General features: G+C 35.5%; 1 protein-coding gene across 6 annotated transcripts in view; it reads right to left on the bottom strand.

The window, feature by feature from the left end:
• Positions 1-16,165, bottom strand: part of ckn (CRK like proto-oncogene, adaptor protein) — a 53,232-nt gene that overhangs the window by 14,519 nt on the left and 22,548 nt on the right. Inside the window, exon 1 of one of the 6 annotated variants that reach the window (XM_046612227.2) lies at positions 355-1,014. The exons of the other annotated variants lie outside the window; for them this stretch is intronic. Coding sequence (XP_046468183.1) covers positions 355-769 — 415 coding nt within the window. The 5' untranslated portion in view covers positions 770-1,014. Of the gene's footprint in view, positions 1-354; positions 1,015-16,165 lie in introns of those variants that run through there. 6 annotated transcript variants of the gene reach the window in all.

Below are 16,165 nucleotides of genomic sequence, written 5' to 3' on the forward strand. Positions count from 1 at the left end.
CGTGATTGCAATTGTTGATTAATTCTCTGAAGAATGATACAACGATGAAATGTAACATGCTTGATTGAATTTTCCCAGATTTAAATTAATTCAAAACCACTCGACGTGTGACCGGAATTGAATAAATTAAAATCAATTTCATGCAAATTAACCCAATTGATTAATTAATTATATCAGTTCAAGACAGATGATTCGTTCAATCGTTAAAATCGTTTCGAATGTACGGAGAATAATTCGATATTTTGCTATTGACATAAATTTGATTAACGACGAGCCGATTTCAGTTTTCGACATTGTCAAAATAACAAATCAGTAACAATAAGGCGAAAGAAAAAAAGGAAGATAAAAACTTACGTTGCATAAGATTACGCCAGCTGCCGTAAATGGCCCTTATGCATTTATCCAAAGGACCGCTTACGACGCTGTAATTGTTGAACAAATCATCGGATTTCTTTGGTGCGATTAATAAATTTCCCTCGGACTTGCTTCTGACGAGATTCGAAACAGCGGCCGAAACACCGCAGCCACCGCATCCTCGACGAATTTTACGTTGATAATATTTATTGTTTCCAACATCAAACACAGCGGGGTAATTAACTACGGTCCCAATTTCCTGATTATGACTAACGGGTTGATTCCAGACCTCGATCCCGGGATCCCGGAAGCTCTGATAAGTGGACGAAAGCTTTCTGCTCGATCGTTGAAGGAACCGTTTTCCAGGCGGTAAAGGCGGCGGTCCCAAACAGCCGGAGACTGCCGTGATAGCCATATTTTGAGGAGAATCGGAGCCGTAATCTCGGTGCAAAATTATTCCCTCCGCGTGATAATTAATCAAAATTTTTGAGAGGAAAAAATCTACGCTCAAGAATTTCGTAATTCTTAAACGAAAGCTCGAATGGCTCCCAGTTTTTTTTTTGTTTTTATTTTTTATTCGGAATAAAACTTATCCCTCAATCCGCGATATTCTTTCCGATGCACAATACGAAATATGATATTGCTACACTTTCTGGATATTACTTTTAAGTTTGAAAGAGAAAAAAGAAACAAATATAATCGTAAAAAAATTGCAGGATTATTTCATCCGAGTTTCTAGAATTTGAGATATTTTCTTATTTTTTTTTTTTTGTTTGTCTGGCGTAGGAGAATCGAAAAATTGGGAATGGCACGACGCACTGTGGTGTGAAAAAGAGATAGAAAAAAGTGATTTCTTGAACGCGATCGAATCGCCGTCCGGCCGATGGACCCGGGCTTAAGGAACTGTCGGAAAGCTTGAGAAAACGGCGCCGCAACGACGAGGGAAGGGAAGGTAAGGTAAGGTAAGGTCTGAGAGGCTATCTATCGGTCGTCGTCGAAATATGCGTGGGTCCGGGTCCAGGTGGGCAGAACACGGCGACGTAGACGAGGCCGTCAGTAGGTGGACGGGTTAGTTTTGTTGCGTAGGAAGTCACCCGGGTGCGTAGGAAACCGATGCCGGGAGGGAAACGAACTAAGGAACGCGCGAGACGTGGCGTTTATGCCCCGGATGAATTAAAAGTGCCGATTGTGAGAGAGTGAGAGAGAGAGAGCGATGGGGGGGGGGGGGGGGGGGGGAGAGAATATCGTTGTCGTTGACGTAAAGACGATTGGTCCAATTTATCATGTTTATTATATGTGCTGAATTCGAGACGAGAAACTCGAGGAGCCGCCAATTTCATCCAGACATATTTGTGTGTGTGTGTATATATGTATATAAATATAATATATACATATGTTGTTTATGTCGTCGAGTCAATTATGCAACGCGTATAATATGAGATGTTTCGTTACATTAAGGAAGGTCGCGGGATACTTGACTCTGTTCACGGACAAAGAAAAATTTACAGTTTACACGCTGTATATGTGTGTGTGTGTGTGTGGTACAGTGGTGATAAATGAAGATGAAAAATTATGCAGGATTCTGTAGGACTTAATTTATATTCATTAAAATAACATGTATACCTCAAATGTTCAAGGATTTCTGTTGCAACACTTGGATTAATAACTCGTAGACACGTGCGTCTAGTATTTTAATTTTATTCATTATTATTATTATTATTATTATATATTGTGGAATGAAAACTTTAAACTATCTATTACATTAATTTTACAATTTCTTTTTTTATTAACGTACGTATTCATTTTCTAACGCAAATTTATTATCGGGGCGGGTTTAAAATTCGGAATTCGAAGAGTTCCGAAATCGGTTAATTTCGAATAACTTGACCCGCGAAACTTGAAGTAAAGAAATCAAACTTTGGAGAAACAACAAAGTTTCGAACGGTCCCGAAATGCCAGATTCAGAAGATTTAAGTTAGGATAGAAGAAAATTGCCAAAAAGTAGAGTATCGATAGAGTAAAATTTCAGAAAATAAAATATACTCACACAGCGTGGTTTACTCAACTAATGGGTGTAAAAAATTAGAAAAACCGAAAATCAGAATGACCAAGATTCCGATCGTAGAAATATCGAAAATCCAAAGCAAAGAAAGATCAGAGTGGTGAAATTTCACCAAGCCAGAAATTCAGGGAACCGTAAATCTTTGATCATTCAGGCTTTCGGATTTTCAAGTTTTCTCATTTTCGCATTTTCGGAACTTTGGCTCGTAGGAGTTACGCCTTTTCGGAATTTTATCCTTTCGAAACTTAGAGCGTCGGGTTTCGGACAATTCGAAACTTTGATGTTTCGTCAAAGTTAGATTTCTTTGCTTCAAGTTTTGCGACCAAAAAATTTACAATTACAAGTTTACGGAACTTCTCAAATTCGGAATTTCAATCCCGCCCCTTATTATCGTGTATATTATAATTGACAATTATTACACTTCAGGCATAACGTATACCTGTACGTATAAGAAAATACACTGTACACGTATATATATGAAAATTTTCACGCGACATATTCTTCATTAAGCATTTAAACCATATCATTTGAATTCAAATTGGTATTCAAATTCGAGTTGCATGCCTAATTTATTTTCCCTAAAATTTGCAAAGTCCGCCGAAAGCTCGATGCCTACGTTACACGTACCTACAACTCGGTATATACGTTATATAAATAACGGTGTTTCATTTTCGCGTTCAGTATCATCTTCCTCAGGGTGAAAAACGTAACAACAAAAAAAAGAAAAAAATATCCGAGAAATTTTCCGAGCTGCTATTCCATGGATAGAAGAAAAGATGAATGTAATAAATTTGAATAATCAAATTATATATATACACCTTATACTCGAGAATTAGCGAGATAAGTGCAACGACCGTAAATCGCAATAAATAAAGAGATTTTTCCCAATATTATACGCATAACACTTGGCGTCGTATATTAGGGAGCGAAAAAGAACTTTTTACAGTAATTTCTTGAGCACAGGCGGCGGTGGGGGTAAAAAAAATTAGGAAAACTCGGTCGGGGAATACTTTTCACTTCATATTATACATATATATATACGGTAAAGAATTTATGAATGGATTAAAAAAATAGAAGAAATAAAGAGAAGAAGAAATAAAAAAAAAAACGGTAGACGCGTCTACGTAGGCGTTACGCTGACTTTAAAAATTAACATAATACGCCCGTGTGCAAAGTGAAAGCAATGAAGTTATATATATTCAACCGTATTCGAAGATTTATACACGTTATAATATTATATATCGTTATATATACATATATATATATGCATATACCGAAAGCACGCGAATATAAAACGCATGCAATAATAATAATAATCCAAGTATACACGGTCTAATAAAAGAGAGCAAAACGTTGCAATTGATGCTTGTATACTAGACGTGCTAAACTAAACTCTCTTCCTCCTCCTCCTCCTCCTCCCCCTGCTCCACCTCTTCCTCGTCCTCTTCGTCGTCGTCTGATTCATTGATCGGCAGCAAAAGGTTCAATGTCCAGGGGGAGAAGATTCTCTGAGCACGCAACCCGGAGAGCTCAAATCTCAAACCTCGTAACGTTACTCAAACAATGACTACATGTATGTACAGATATACAAACACCTTGTTATTCTGGACATGCGAGTTCCGCAATCTGAATTTGGTATGTCGAGAAACTGAAATTTACACCGGGTACGGTGAAATAAACTGATTTTAGCCACATCCGGCCATTACATACAGTATAATATTATACACATACGTAGACTGAGAAAAATTTCATTTGGTACGGTAAATGGAAAAATTTAGTAAAACAGACTCTGCATTTGGTCTGACAAATAATCATATAATACGGAGTACGAAAGTTCTTTTAAAATTGAGCTATGTACAGGGCTCTTTTTTACTTCTTCAATTTTCACGATTTTTTTCATTCAATTTGTTCCTAACAATGAAATTTTACATTATATCGCAGTAATTACTCTCGAGTATTGAAAACCTGTTGGACGTACTATCGGTAATAGGAAAAAACAGCAAAGAAACATGTTGAAGAAATAACATAGATGTATAAGAGTACCGTTTACACAATTCTCTGCAAATTTCACATTAGTAATTGCCGGTAAGAAGGACACAGTCGCATCGTATAAAGAGAAGGTAAGAACGCGCGTCATAGCGGAAATACCGGAATGACGATTGTATATATATATATATATATATATACACAGGTACGTATAAAATGTGAATCGGTGGTAAAATTCAAGGTTCGCGAAGCAAGATCTGCGTTAGACGGCGTAAAAACGCGGAGAACGTTGTAACACGGGGGAGAAGTATAAAAGTAAAAAAAATTAATTAGTTCAACGTTCCGTCGGGCGAACTTCCGCTCTTTCTTTCTTGTAACAATACGCTGATTGCACAGTTTTATTACAATACGTGACCTTGGGACAATATTCAATACGTAATGTTAATTTTATGCCATTATCAATAATACCTCTGTAAAATTTTGTTCAAATGCTTGAATCCATTAATTTTTCATTATATTTCTACAAGCCCGTGCTCATGAAAGAAAAAAGAAAAAATCCCAACTATTTTCTTGAGAAAGTATGAAATTTTTTTGAAAATATGCGAATAAACCAAATTTGCATATATATATATACACACACTATATCAGGTTAGCGTTGAGATGAGAAAAATTCGAGCTAAAGTACTTGGAAAAATGTCTGGCCAATTTTGTTTGCATCTCTCCGCATCAAGAGTGGGGAAAAAAAAAAAGAAAAAACAAGAGGCAAAAAAAAAGAACGGGGGAAAAAACGAATTCGCAAAACACATAAAAGTTTCTCCTCTCTTCGAGTTTCTTCGCGTTTCGTTCGTTCTTTTTTCCTCCTCCCTCGGTCTCGTCGTCGCGCCACTTTATACCCGCGAGTAAAAGCTATACGTACGTACAATACATACGTATATCTATATATGATACATGTATATATACAAAAAAAAAGATTCACGTGGGAAAAATCACGGGGGTAAAATATTCTCGACTTGACGATTTTCATTTTTTACCAAGATCGAAAAATATAGTTCTAGGTAGAAAATGAAAATTAGTTTTCTAGCTGTTGCGGGAAAGTCTGGTATCCGTTACTATTCTTTCTCATTACGATCACTGTTACTAGATTTTCTTGCAACTGTTGCGAAAATTTAATGCTCGTGCAACGATAAATTGACGTCAAAGCCTTGTTTAATTAAAAAACAGTAGAGTAAACCGAACGAACTGATTTTGCGTTGCAATAACCAAAAAAGGATCGACGTACCTCGTTTTTCGTAATCCCAACAATATTCAAACAGTTCTTTATAACGATACCTGTGTTACACAATTTTTCTAATTACTGTGACAGATGAAATTTTTCTCAGTGTATGTACCAACTTCTTTTCTTAAACGCGGAGCATTCTTTGCAGTTCAGAAACAATGATTAAAATACAATTCATAGATAAGGAATAAAGATTTAAAAAAAAAAAAAAAGCAGGAAAATAAAATATTTTTAAATTCTGTAAAATTAGCAAATTCGCTTTCGTTTCATCACTGCGGAAGTTTATTTTCACCGTAAAATACGTTCTCGGATACTTGGCGAGACGGTTAAATCGAAGTCGAAGTAAATGAGGAAAGAGGAAAGAAAAGTTTGGACGATGAATCTGCGATCATTTGAGCGTGTAACCGTATAAATTTAGCCCTGGCAAAGGTGGCGTGAAATCTTTGGGACTCGTAAATACGCGTCAGTTTCTACTTATCGCGCCATTACTCCTTCCTTACTGCTGCTTCTGCAGTATCGAGATGCATCGCAGCTCTGAGAGGAAATTAACGAAGCTCACATTTTTCCATACAGTGAACTCTCTCAATAGGACCGCAACAGTGCAAAAAAAAGGAGAAGAGCAATCTTCCAGAAGTCGGACGACAATTTTCTTCAAATAAAATTCCCCGACTTTTTTCCACGATACTTAAATAATGTTGGGCAGCTTTTATCGCCGAAAGCTCCAGAAGCTTGTGCACCTTGTAATATATGCAAATTTGGATCTTAAAAGCACGTAGCATTGCCTGGTTTCGCACAAACAATTAGAAATTGAACGATATCATTTCCAAAAGTTGGTTTAACTGAATTTACGACGCATAACCGAAGTTTGAATACGATTTGTAAAAAAAAAAAGAATGTAAATTTTTTTCTACGAATCTTCGTAATTCCCTGACTTTTTTTTTCTTTTTTTTTTTTAACCGTGTACAAAAGCGGGGAAGCGGCCTTATTAAGAGAGTGCACTGTAATTAATAATCTAAAGTCGGATGGATCGGTTCTCTCTTCTTCCTGCACAAAATAGTGCTGGGGGAGAAAAATAAGGAGGAGAAGGAAGGAATGATACGGCAAGTGGGAGGAACGAAAAAAAAAAAAAAAACAAAATGCCAAAGAATAAAGGGGGAAAGAAAAATGATGCGATTAAGATAAAGACGCGGGTGAGATGAGGGGGAGGAAAAAAAGGGCGATAAATCGATAGACGACTTGGGTGCGGCGCCCGTTTCACGCTAATATCGCTGCACGCGTGCGTTTTAAAAGAAGGAAACGAGTATTTACGTGCCTTTTGTTTTTTATATATATAGTAGAAGTATAGAAGAATGAAAATGTAGAAAAAAAAAGATGTACATTAAGAATAAAAACGATACAGAATCGTGAGAGTTTCAAACGTGTTGTAGGAAATTATAAATTATATTTTCAATATAGAACTTAAAAAAAAAAAATTGTTCGAGACGCATTTTTTTCTTTTTCTTTTTTTTTCCAAACAAACGGGACATTTAGCAAAAATTTCTCTTGTTCCGGAGCGAATATTTTTGTAACAGACTGATGTTCAATTATTTTGAATAAAATTTCTGGCAGTTTGGGATTCTCGGCACGAATTCTGATGGTACCTAAGTTAGAAAATTAAAACAACCTTTTTTTTTTCACTTTAAATCGTAAAGCCCCAACTAAATAAGTCATTTTATATTCGGAACAGGTAGATTCGGTCTTTTTTCCTCAAACTTGGCTCTCTCTCGCTCTCTTTTTTTTTTCTTTCTTTCTTTCTTCTTTGAAAATAAACTGTCAAAACCAAAGATTCTATTCTACAAAATATTCGTGTAGTCCGAAATTTCCAAGGTTCCGATATCAAACGACAAGTGAATAGTATCCTTTTCCTACCTAGAAAGACATTCAAGATCGTCGCACGAATCGGCACAGGCGTTCAACCCTTTGAGTCACACATAATTGTGCTGAGTCAACTTTTGTAACGAGATAGTATTCTATGGTTTTCGGGGTTACACTGATTACGTATTTGAAATCAGATTTCAAAAATTCAAGATGGCGGATAGAATATGGCGCGAAAAAAATTTCAAATTTGATCCAATACGTTAGAAAATTTTCAATAAAAAATTTCAATATGTTGCAAAGTTCTCTAAATATACAAAAAAAAATGTATACAAAATAGGTGGTAAGAATAGTATAGAGGGTAGAGTAAGAAAAAAAATAAATAAATAAATAAATAAAACACGCGCCTGGGTGACTTACACGCGTAGATATACTCGAGGATGTGGGCGTATGGCCTAAATCAATAGGTGAAAAAAATTCGGCCAATCTGTATTCATTTTACGAACTCTGGGACAATTCAATCTTCCCGCTCGAAAGGATCTCCGGCTCGGTTTGCGTTGAACGACGAGGATGAAAAACAGGGGCAAGAGAAAGATAGAAAGAATAGAAAGAGAGAGAGAGAGAGAGAAAGAGAGAGGAAGGGAATGTTGTAGACAAAGACGCGAATACACAAAGCCGATTTTAAATTCCATCGATTCTGAATCTAGAATTGGGACGGTTGGAAGATTGCCTAAATATTCTGCAGGAGAATTATCTCAAGGACCAAGGAACCTCGCCAGGAATAGAAACTAGACCTCCAGGAAACTGTAACGTCACTTATAAGTACATAAGAATGAATCGGAAACTAGGAGAAAGACGAGAAAAAAAAAAAATTTACAATTTAAAAAATGTTCAGCAACGTTATTTCCGCCAAAAATTAGTAAACATAAATTATAAAGCAGCAGACCTAATACGTAAATTATATTACGATTCTGTGCCAAATTCGACTAACGCACAAACAGCTAAGATAAGATAGGAACAATTTGAGAACAAGGTTTTTACAATTAAAATCTTCAAAATGACAAATTTTTTTTTTTTTATATATTCGATATGCGAACAAAATGCGAAGCTTAAAAACTTTCGAAACAGATTGAGGAAAGAAAAAAAAAAAAAACAAAATAATAATAAAACCCACAGTTGAAGTCATTTTGAAAATTGAAATGAAAGAACATTTCTTCAAAATATGAATATTCCAGCTTCCTTCTGCTATTCGAGTTTGCTCAAAATAATCTCTGTTAAACGGTAAAAAAAAAAAAAAACGTTGTTCAATTCGTGCAAGTATCTACAAACTTTCCGAACTGTCGCAAATAAATGAGATTGTTGATAATTTTTCAAAAAAACGACGTTTTCTTCGTCTCCTTCCAAAATTTCTAATTTATTCGACAAAAATCACTTACAGGGTCAACAAAATTGGCCGCCGTCGTTCCAGTTTCGCAACTTGAACAACAGCTTGCCCACACACACACGCATATATGTATGTACATATACACGTTATACACCCTTACTCTGTGCAGCCCAATGCAGGCTCTTGAGAACCCGCAGCATGGCGCGTTTCGCATTATGCAACGAACACGTTGTGTTGTACGGCATACGGGCAATGAATTTCAATTCAGTCGTCGCACACGGACGTGAGAGGAACGAAGAGGGTGGTTAGAGGGGGTTGAACGTATTCGTCCTCTTGCAGGGATTTTGCATCGTCGTAATTCCGAAACTTTTTTTTTTTTTTTGTTTTAACGCGCGTCGCGAACTTGGAATAGCAATTTTCTTCCTGTATATATATATATATGCAAGCAGTAAGAAGACGCTCTTAAACATCGGTTAGGTTAACTACACTATATATATATATATATATATATATATACAATATACATATATATGATGAGGATATTCTCTCGGTAGACATGAATTTTACACGTTTTTCAAACAAAGGATGAAAAAAAAAAAATCTATTGCAAAATTTGTGCCGAACAGACAAACAAACACACAAACAAACAAACAGAGACGAGAAAACTGAATTTATAAAACGTGGTAAATATTTGAAGCTAAAAATTTACAGAGTAACTCTCAGGACACGGATATTTGAGGGAAAAAAAATAAAAAATATGGAGATAATTCACGATAGAAAAAAAAAAGAAGTTATTCCTTTGAGTGAGAGACGTTGAATTTTTCAAAAAAGAATTAATTAACGATTTGTATGATATGTCATTATTTACCTCGGATTGAATCAGATTGTTTTTGTTGTTTGTTAAATGGAATTTACGGTGAGGATACGATTGGGGTCGTTTTTACCCAGGTGTGGAGCGTAACGCCGTTAATTTCAATATAAATTCAAATACGTACAGAATATGATGTATACATGTATACATACTAATTTCAAATTTCAAATTTCAAATGGCATATAAAAAAATAAATTATCCAGCGCAACCTTTGACTTGCTAACTTGTGATGAAAAAAAAATCGTCCGGTAATAGCAATTTGAAGTGAGGTAAAAATTTAAATATCTTAAGCTTCAAAATCTGACGATAGATAAAAAAATATATATATATATATATATATTTGGCTGGTAAAAACATCATAGTAAAAAATGATCGGAATCCAAGGGGGTGAGGTACATGGGCTGATAATTTAACGTGGAATGCCCCATACATATATATGATCTCGGGAATATTTTTCAGATTTTCTTCAGCCATTGGTAAAATTTATACGAGATCGCAAAACCTATTTGGGAATCAAAATTTTTAAATATCTTAGAAAATTCACACTGATTTCACGATTCAAAACAACAACTTTTTGAGCAACAAACGACAATGGGATCTTCAATATTTACCATTTCTTTTCTTTTCGCAAGGTTTTTAATTTTTCCACGTCGGAATTCTTTTTGCCTGTTCACTTTTTTACATGCCTCGATCTAAACAGATCAAAAAATCACATTATTTTCATCATTCCGTGATCGATTTAGATCAGGGAATATAAGGATAAGAAAAAAAAAAAAAAAACCCCTCCAATTCCCACATGGAAAAACTAAAAAACTTACGAAAAGAAAATAGTAAATATTGAAATCCCGTTACCGTTCGGTGCTTGAAAATCACATTTCGATTCATAGATTCTTTGTGATTTTTTTCAGATTTCAAACAACGCCGTTTTCGTGATTGCCTCTTCGATTATTTATTATTATTATTATTATTATTATTATTTTTTTGGAAATTTCACCGGTGGCTAAGAAAAATCTTTTACGAAAAAATTCCGTGACCTTTTTCAGTCGATACGAACATCGTACTAAAAAATGATTAAAATCAAAAATGATGAGGTGTACATGGGTTGTTAATTTGACACGGAATGCCCCGTTACGCGTGTGCGTGTAAGGTGTACCGATTGTAAAAGGTTTCGTCGAAGCTCCTCGTAAATGCGAGAGAGCGGTTTTAAGTCCCGACTTTTCACCCCCTCCGTGAAAGTCTAACCTACAACCGCACGGATGGGCATAAATATGAGCATGGTTGGGTTACGTATGTACCCACATGTCGAGGGTGGTTGGATATGTAGTTACGGGGTGCTCTCCGACACTCTTGGATGCTCTCGGGTGTGCTGCTTCTCGCAACGTCCGCTCGATACGCATTGTCTCAATCTCCGACCCCCAGAGGCCCTTCCCTTCCCTTCCCGTTCTTCGTTCGTCTCGCCGACAAGTTACGAAGGAACCAACGAACCAACCAGGAAAGTACCGGAAGCTTAATGTTAATCCATGCATACGAGCTTTTAACATATATGGTAAATACACAAGCTTAGTTATCATGGATGTGATTAAAAATTCAATCTGAAAATGTTGAGTTATATTCCGGAAATAAATTATACATTATTTGTATTCTAAATTTGTATTTCCAGAAAAAATAAGGCTCGCGAAAATATAAATCACGTATCCTATTGCGTGGGTTGTTTGGCTACACATGATACATATGTATTATTATACATTCATACATGTTGTGTGCATAAAATGGGGGATAAGCTTTTAAAGAGAAATTACGCGTACATTCCTTGGGATATTCCGTACATACGTACACATTAGGGCTTGTTACAATGCCGGAATGAAAAAAATGTCAATATCGTCTGAATATGTCAATATAGTACGTAGGTATGTTACGGACAGATACAAGGTTGTAGGAACAAATTTGGTCGAATAGAAATGAAAAAGAAAAAAGTAGAAAAAAGTGTGTGTGTGTGTGTGTGTGTGTGTGTTGGTCGTCGGTCCGAAATGAATTTTATAAAGGCGAATCTCCCGTGGGTCGTGGTTATAAGCTATAAAGGGTTATATTCCCGGGGCAGCAATATCCAGAATCGAGTTGAGTGGTCTTTCTGCAGCCTAGGCTTATAGTTGGTAACACACTTCCGTGTACATACATACATACATACATACACACATGCATAGACTGGCAGCTTATAAAAATAGGCGTACACTGCACGATATCACAGTTCTTCTCCTTCTCTCCGACACACGCTTGATTTATATCCTCGATGCATCTACGCGTTAGAACTTATGTGACATACATATATAAGGGTGAGGCGGGCAAAATGGGCCCGCTCAACGGAAAAATAACGTTAGACCAATTTCGACGGTGCAATGTTTTTTTTTTTGTCTTTAGACAAAAAATAGATTTCAAGCGTTATCGAAATCTTTTGAAATGTCGTTTGATTATAGAGAGGGCCCATTTTGCCCGCTAGGGCCCATTTTTTTCGCCTCTCATCTATATATATGTGTATATATACATATACATAAGGACTTAATATACACACACGCATATTCACATGACACGTATTATCTTTACGTACATACTACATTACTACGTGTACAAGATTACGTTATTTATTCTTTGCTTATCGAATAAAATTTCCGATAAGCTTCAACTCTTATCCAAATATTTCCGATACTTCGTTTACTATAATAATAATAATGATGATGATAATTATAATAATAATGGTAAATAGTAAGTCGCAGCGAAGCAAGCAGGTAACAAAAAAAAAAAACCAGAGAGAATACAAATGATAAAAAGAATAAGCATGCTGGAGCAAATTAGTTTAATCATCGTCGCGATTCGTGTAGATATGTAAATTAAGAGAGAAAAAAAATCCATAAATTTCTTTCCGCACGCTGCACACACACACACACATATATATATAAATATATGTACGCATACATACCCATATTACTGATACAACACGCGACGAAACAAAAACGTCTCAAAACAAGGCATCCTGTACTCCGAGGGTATAACGTAGTGGAAAATCCTTATCGTAATTGGATTGAAACGAAGAAACAACAATGCGGTACGGATAATAAAAGAAAACGTAGTAAAAAAAAGTTTTTTAAGAGGGAGAAAAACACAAAAAAAAAAAAAAATAAATAATAACGGAAAACCAACGCGAGTTCATCGAATAACAAACAGCAGGATTCGCGAGAGGAAATATTCCGGACAAAAATTTTTAACCGCGAATCTTTGAAAAAAGGTACAAATTTATAAACCTCGCCTAAAATTTCAGGGCAAGATTTTTTCGGTGGTTCAAGTTTCGTTGTATTTTTCTTTTAATTTTATTCAACCTTTCTTCCTATTTTTAATCATTCGTAAGCGGACAATGCCTGATATGAAAAATAAATGAACCTGTACGTATGGTACATAGATCCGCATACACATACATACATACATATATATATATATATATACACGTATCAAAGTGCGTATCCCTTCACATAAGATATTCCGAGCGGTGCGTCGACCTTGCGCGCGTGATTCGCGTATTCCATTATAAGGAGAGGCATTTTACATACCGTATGTGAACATACGTACACACACACACACACACACACACACACACACACACACACACACACACACACACACACACTCATACATGCATAACGTACACGCGTGTATCTCTGCAGGCGCAGCAGTGCAAAACGTGCGTGTAATCCGTTAAAAAGTTACGTCCGTTTAGTGTTTCTAATTTACATGTACACCGGTGTATATATACATATATGTGTGTGTGTATAAAGGTATATTATACGTGTACAAAGGAAATTACATGCGAATCTGACCCTCGCTGTTTCTGATTTTATATATTTATTTTACCTTTTTTTTTTTTTTTCTTCTTTTTACAATTGTCCCAACTCCGAAACAGTACCCTGAATTATTTCAGATTTTTCATTCGACTGTTAAATTTTTTTCAAATACATCCAAGTGATTTTGAGAGGGATCGTTTCTAAAATTATCAAAATATTGTCGGAAACTGTGATTTCTAAATCCGACGAACGTTTCAAGACCGGGATTTGTTTTTCACTTTTTTTTTTTTCAGCACTTTCAATACTTTTGGTCGCACAAAGTATTACTGTCCCGAAATATTTTCAAAAACTTCTATTATTCGCTTGTGGAATATTTTTAGACCAGTTTCGTTGCGAACCGATTTTTGGCACACATATTTCTTTGGCACATTCATCATTTTTTCATCAACATTAAGTTGAATATTTTAATTTAAAAAAATACATTAAAAATTTTAAATAACAAGAAGGTAAAAGGTGAGAGAACAACGGTAATGTATGTACCTACGCGTTATGCATTAAAGTATAAAACACGGGTATTCGTTCATCGGGTTTCTCGAATCCTGCAAGTATATCCTGAGCACGAAGCTACCTATTGCCGCATTTCTGCTTCATTAGTCACTGCTCGTTAAACTTGTACATAATTAAAAAAAAAAACACACAAACGCATAGGTGAGAAGGTTGCATGCATCGCGAGTCCAAGACTGTATAGATATTGTAAGTATAGACAAACATCCTGTTTTTTCGAACGATAATTATTGCTGTATAATTATTCTTCGATTTCTAACTTCCCGTTTCGCTGTTTTCCGTGGAAAAAGTAAATTATTGTAATCACCCCCGGCAGTGAAAAGTTGAGTTTTTTAGATCTTAGCGTTTTCGATTTCAGAGAATCGCTTTAAACCATTTCAAGATGGACGTCAGTGTGTGTGTGTTTGTGTGTGTGTGTGTGTGTGTATGTTTGTGTTTCAATGATTTTTGTCTCAATCGACGCGACTTTTTCAAACGTAAAACTGATTTGATTTTGGCTTTGATCGGTTCGGTGCTTCTCCGATTACTCGAGTAACAAAATTCCAAAAGACGAATAAAAACGACGATATCTCGAGAACGGATGTATGAATTTGAATGAAAATTCGTACAGTTAAGATTTTTGGGTCGCTAATCACGAATCTAAAATCAGATTTGCAAAATTTCAACTTGGCGTATTCGGTAGGCTAAAAAAAAAAATTAAAATGCCGTCGATTTGTTGGGTGACTGATCGCGAATTTGAAGCCAGATTGCGAAATTCAAAATGGCGATCCAGTATCGTGGGAAAAAAATCAAAAAAAAAAAAAATATTACGATTTTGACAGAAATTTGTAGTCAGAGGTTCTTTGGGATCACCGATAACGAATCCAAGGTCGGATTTACAAAATTTTTAACGATCGATTCGTGATCCTGGTTGAAAACTTAAAATCGTTAATTACCCATCAGAATTTGATATTATTATTTTTTTTCTCTATATAAACTTGGAAGCTGCATCGTGAAAAAAAAAAATATATATATATATATATGTGTGTGTTATAAAAAATACACGTTTATACAACAACGTTGCTTATCCTGCGTCTCAGTTTTACACGTACATTTACACTTCACATATAAATGTACAATCGTTGCAACGCGAGGCTTTTTATCGCTATACGCTAAAAGCTCCGGTATGTCCAACGAGTCGTGTAACCGTACGTGATATTTTTCCAAGGAAAATCAAAGATAAAATAAATACGCTACCGAGTGTCTTCAGGGTTACACGACGATCACGCGTCATTTTTCGATGAACCGCGTGAGTCTCTCGTGTCGGCATTATAACACACACATGTGTATTATTCGCATACAGCAACTGCGCACTTGTAGTATTGTTTGATACTTGAAAAGCTTGTTTGATATGCACTGTCGTATAGGTGTAACGAGAACAAGCTTACACGCGATAAAAGTATTATCAATTTAATCAGAAATACCAGAAACAAGAACGCAACGTTTCTGTAAAAACACGCGTCATTTCAGAAATAGTCAAATTAATATTTTTAACAAAGATTCGTTAAATTTACTGAATCGGATCAATTTTTTTTTTTTTTACTACCCCAAAAAATTACACACAACATTTACGACTCAATTGTACAATTAACTTAATGAAACAATATTCTTCGGTGAGTGGGAAAAAAAGTTATTTCATTATATACGAATACAAAAAAAAAACCGCGAATTATTCAAACAGTCCCAGTTAATTGGTCTGAAACAATAATTTATTCATATATACATAATAAATGTGGACGCATGCAAACTGTACATATCCCTTATTATAGAAATTGATAACAGACCGATGATGACGAGAGATTAAAATCTCCAACAAATTTCGTGTGCAGGGCATGCGGGAACAGGGACATCCGAATTAACAAGCCTCGTAAAGTTAAGATAAATATAATAAGTATAACAAATTCATCCACGGTCCGATGAGAATTTAATTATTATGAATTCAAATCAG

Source organism: Neodiprion pinetum, chromosome 2 (genome assembly GCF_021155775.2).
Source record: "Neodiprion pinetum isolate iyNeoPine1 chromosome 2, iyNeoPine1.2, whole genome shotgun sequence".
Lineage (NCBI taxonomy): Eukaryota > Metazoa > Arthropoda > Insecta > Hymenoptera > Diprionidae > Neodiprion > Neodiprion pinetum.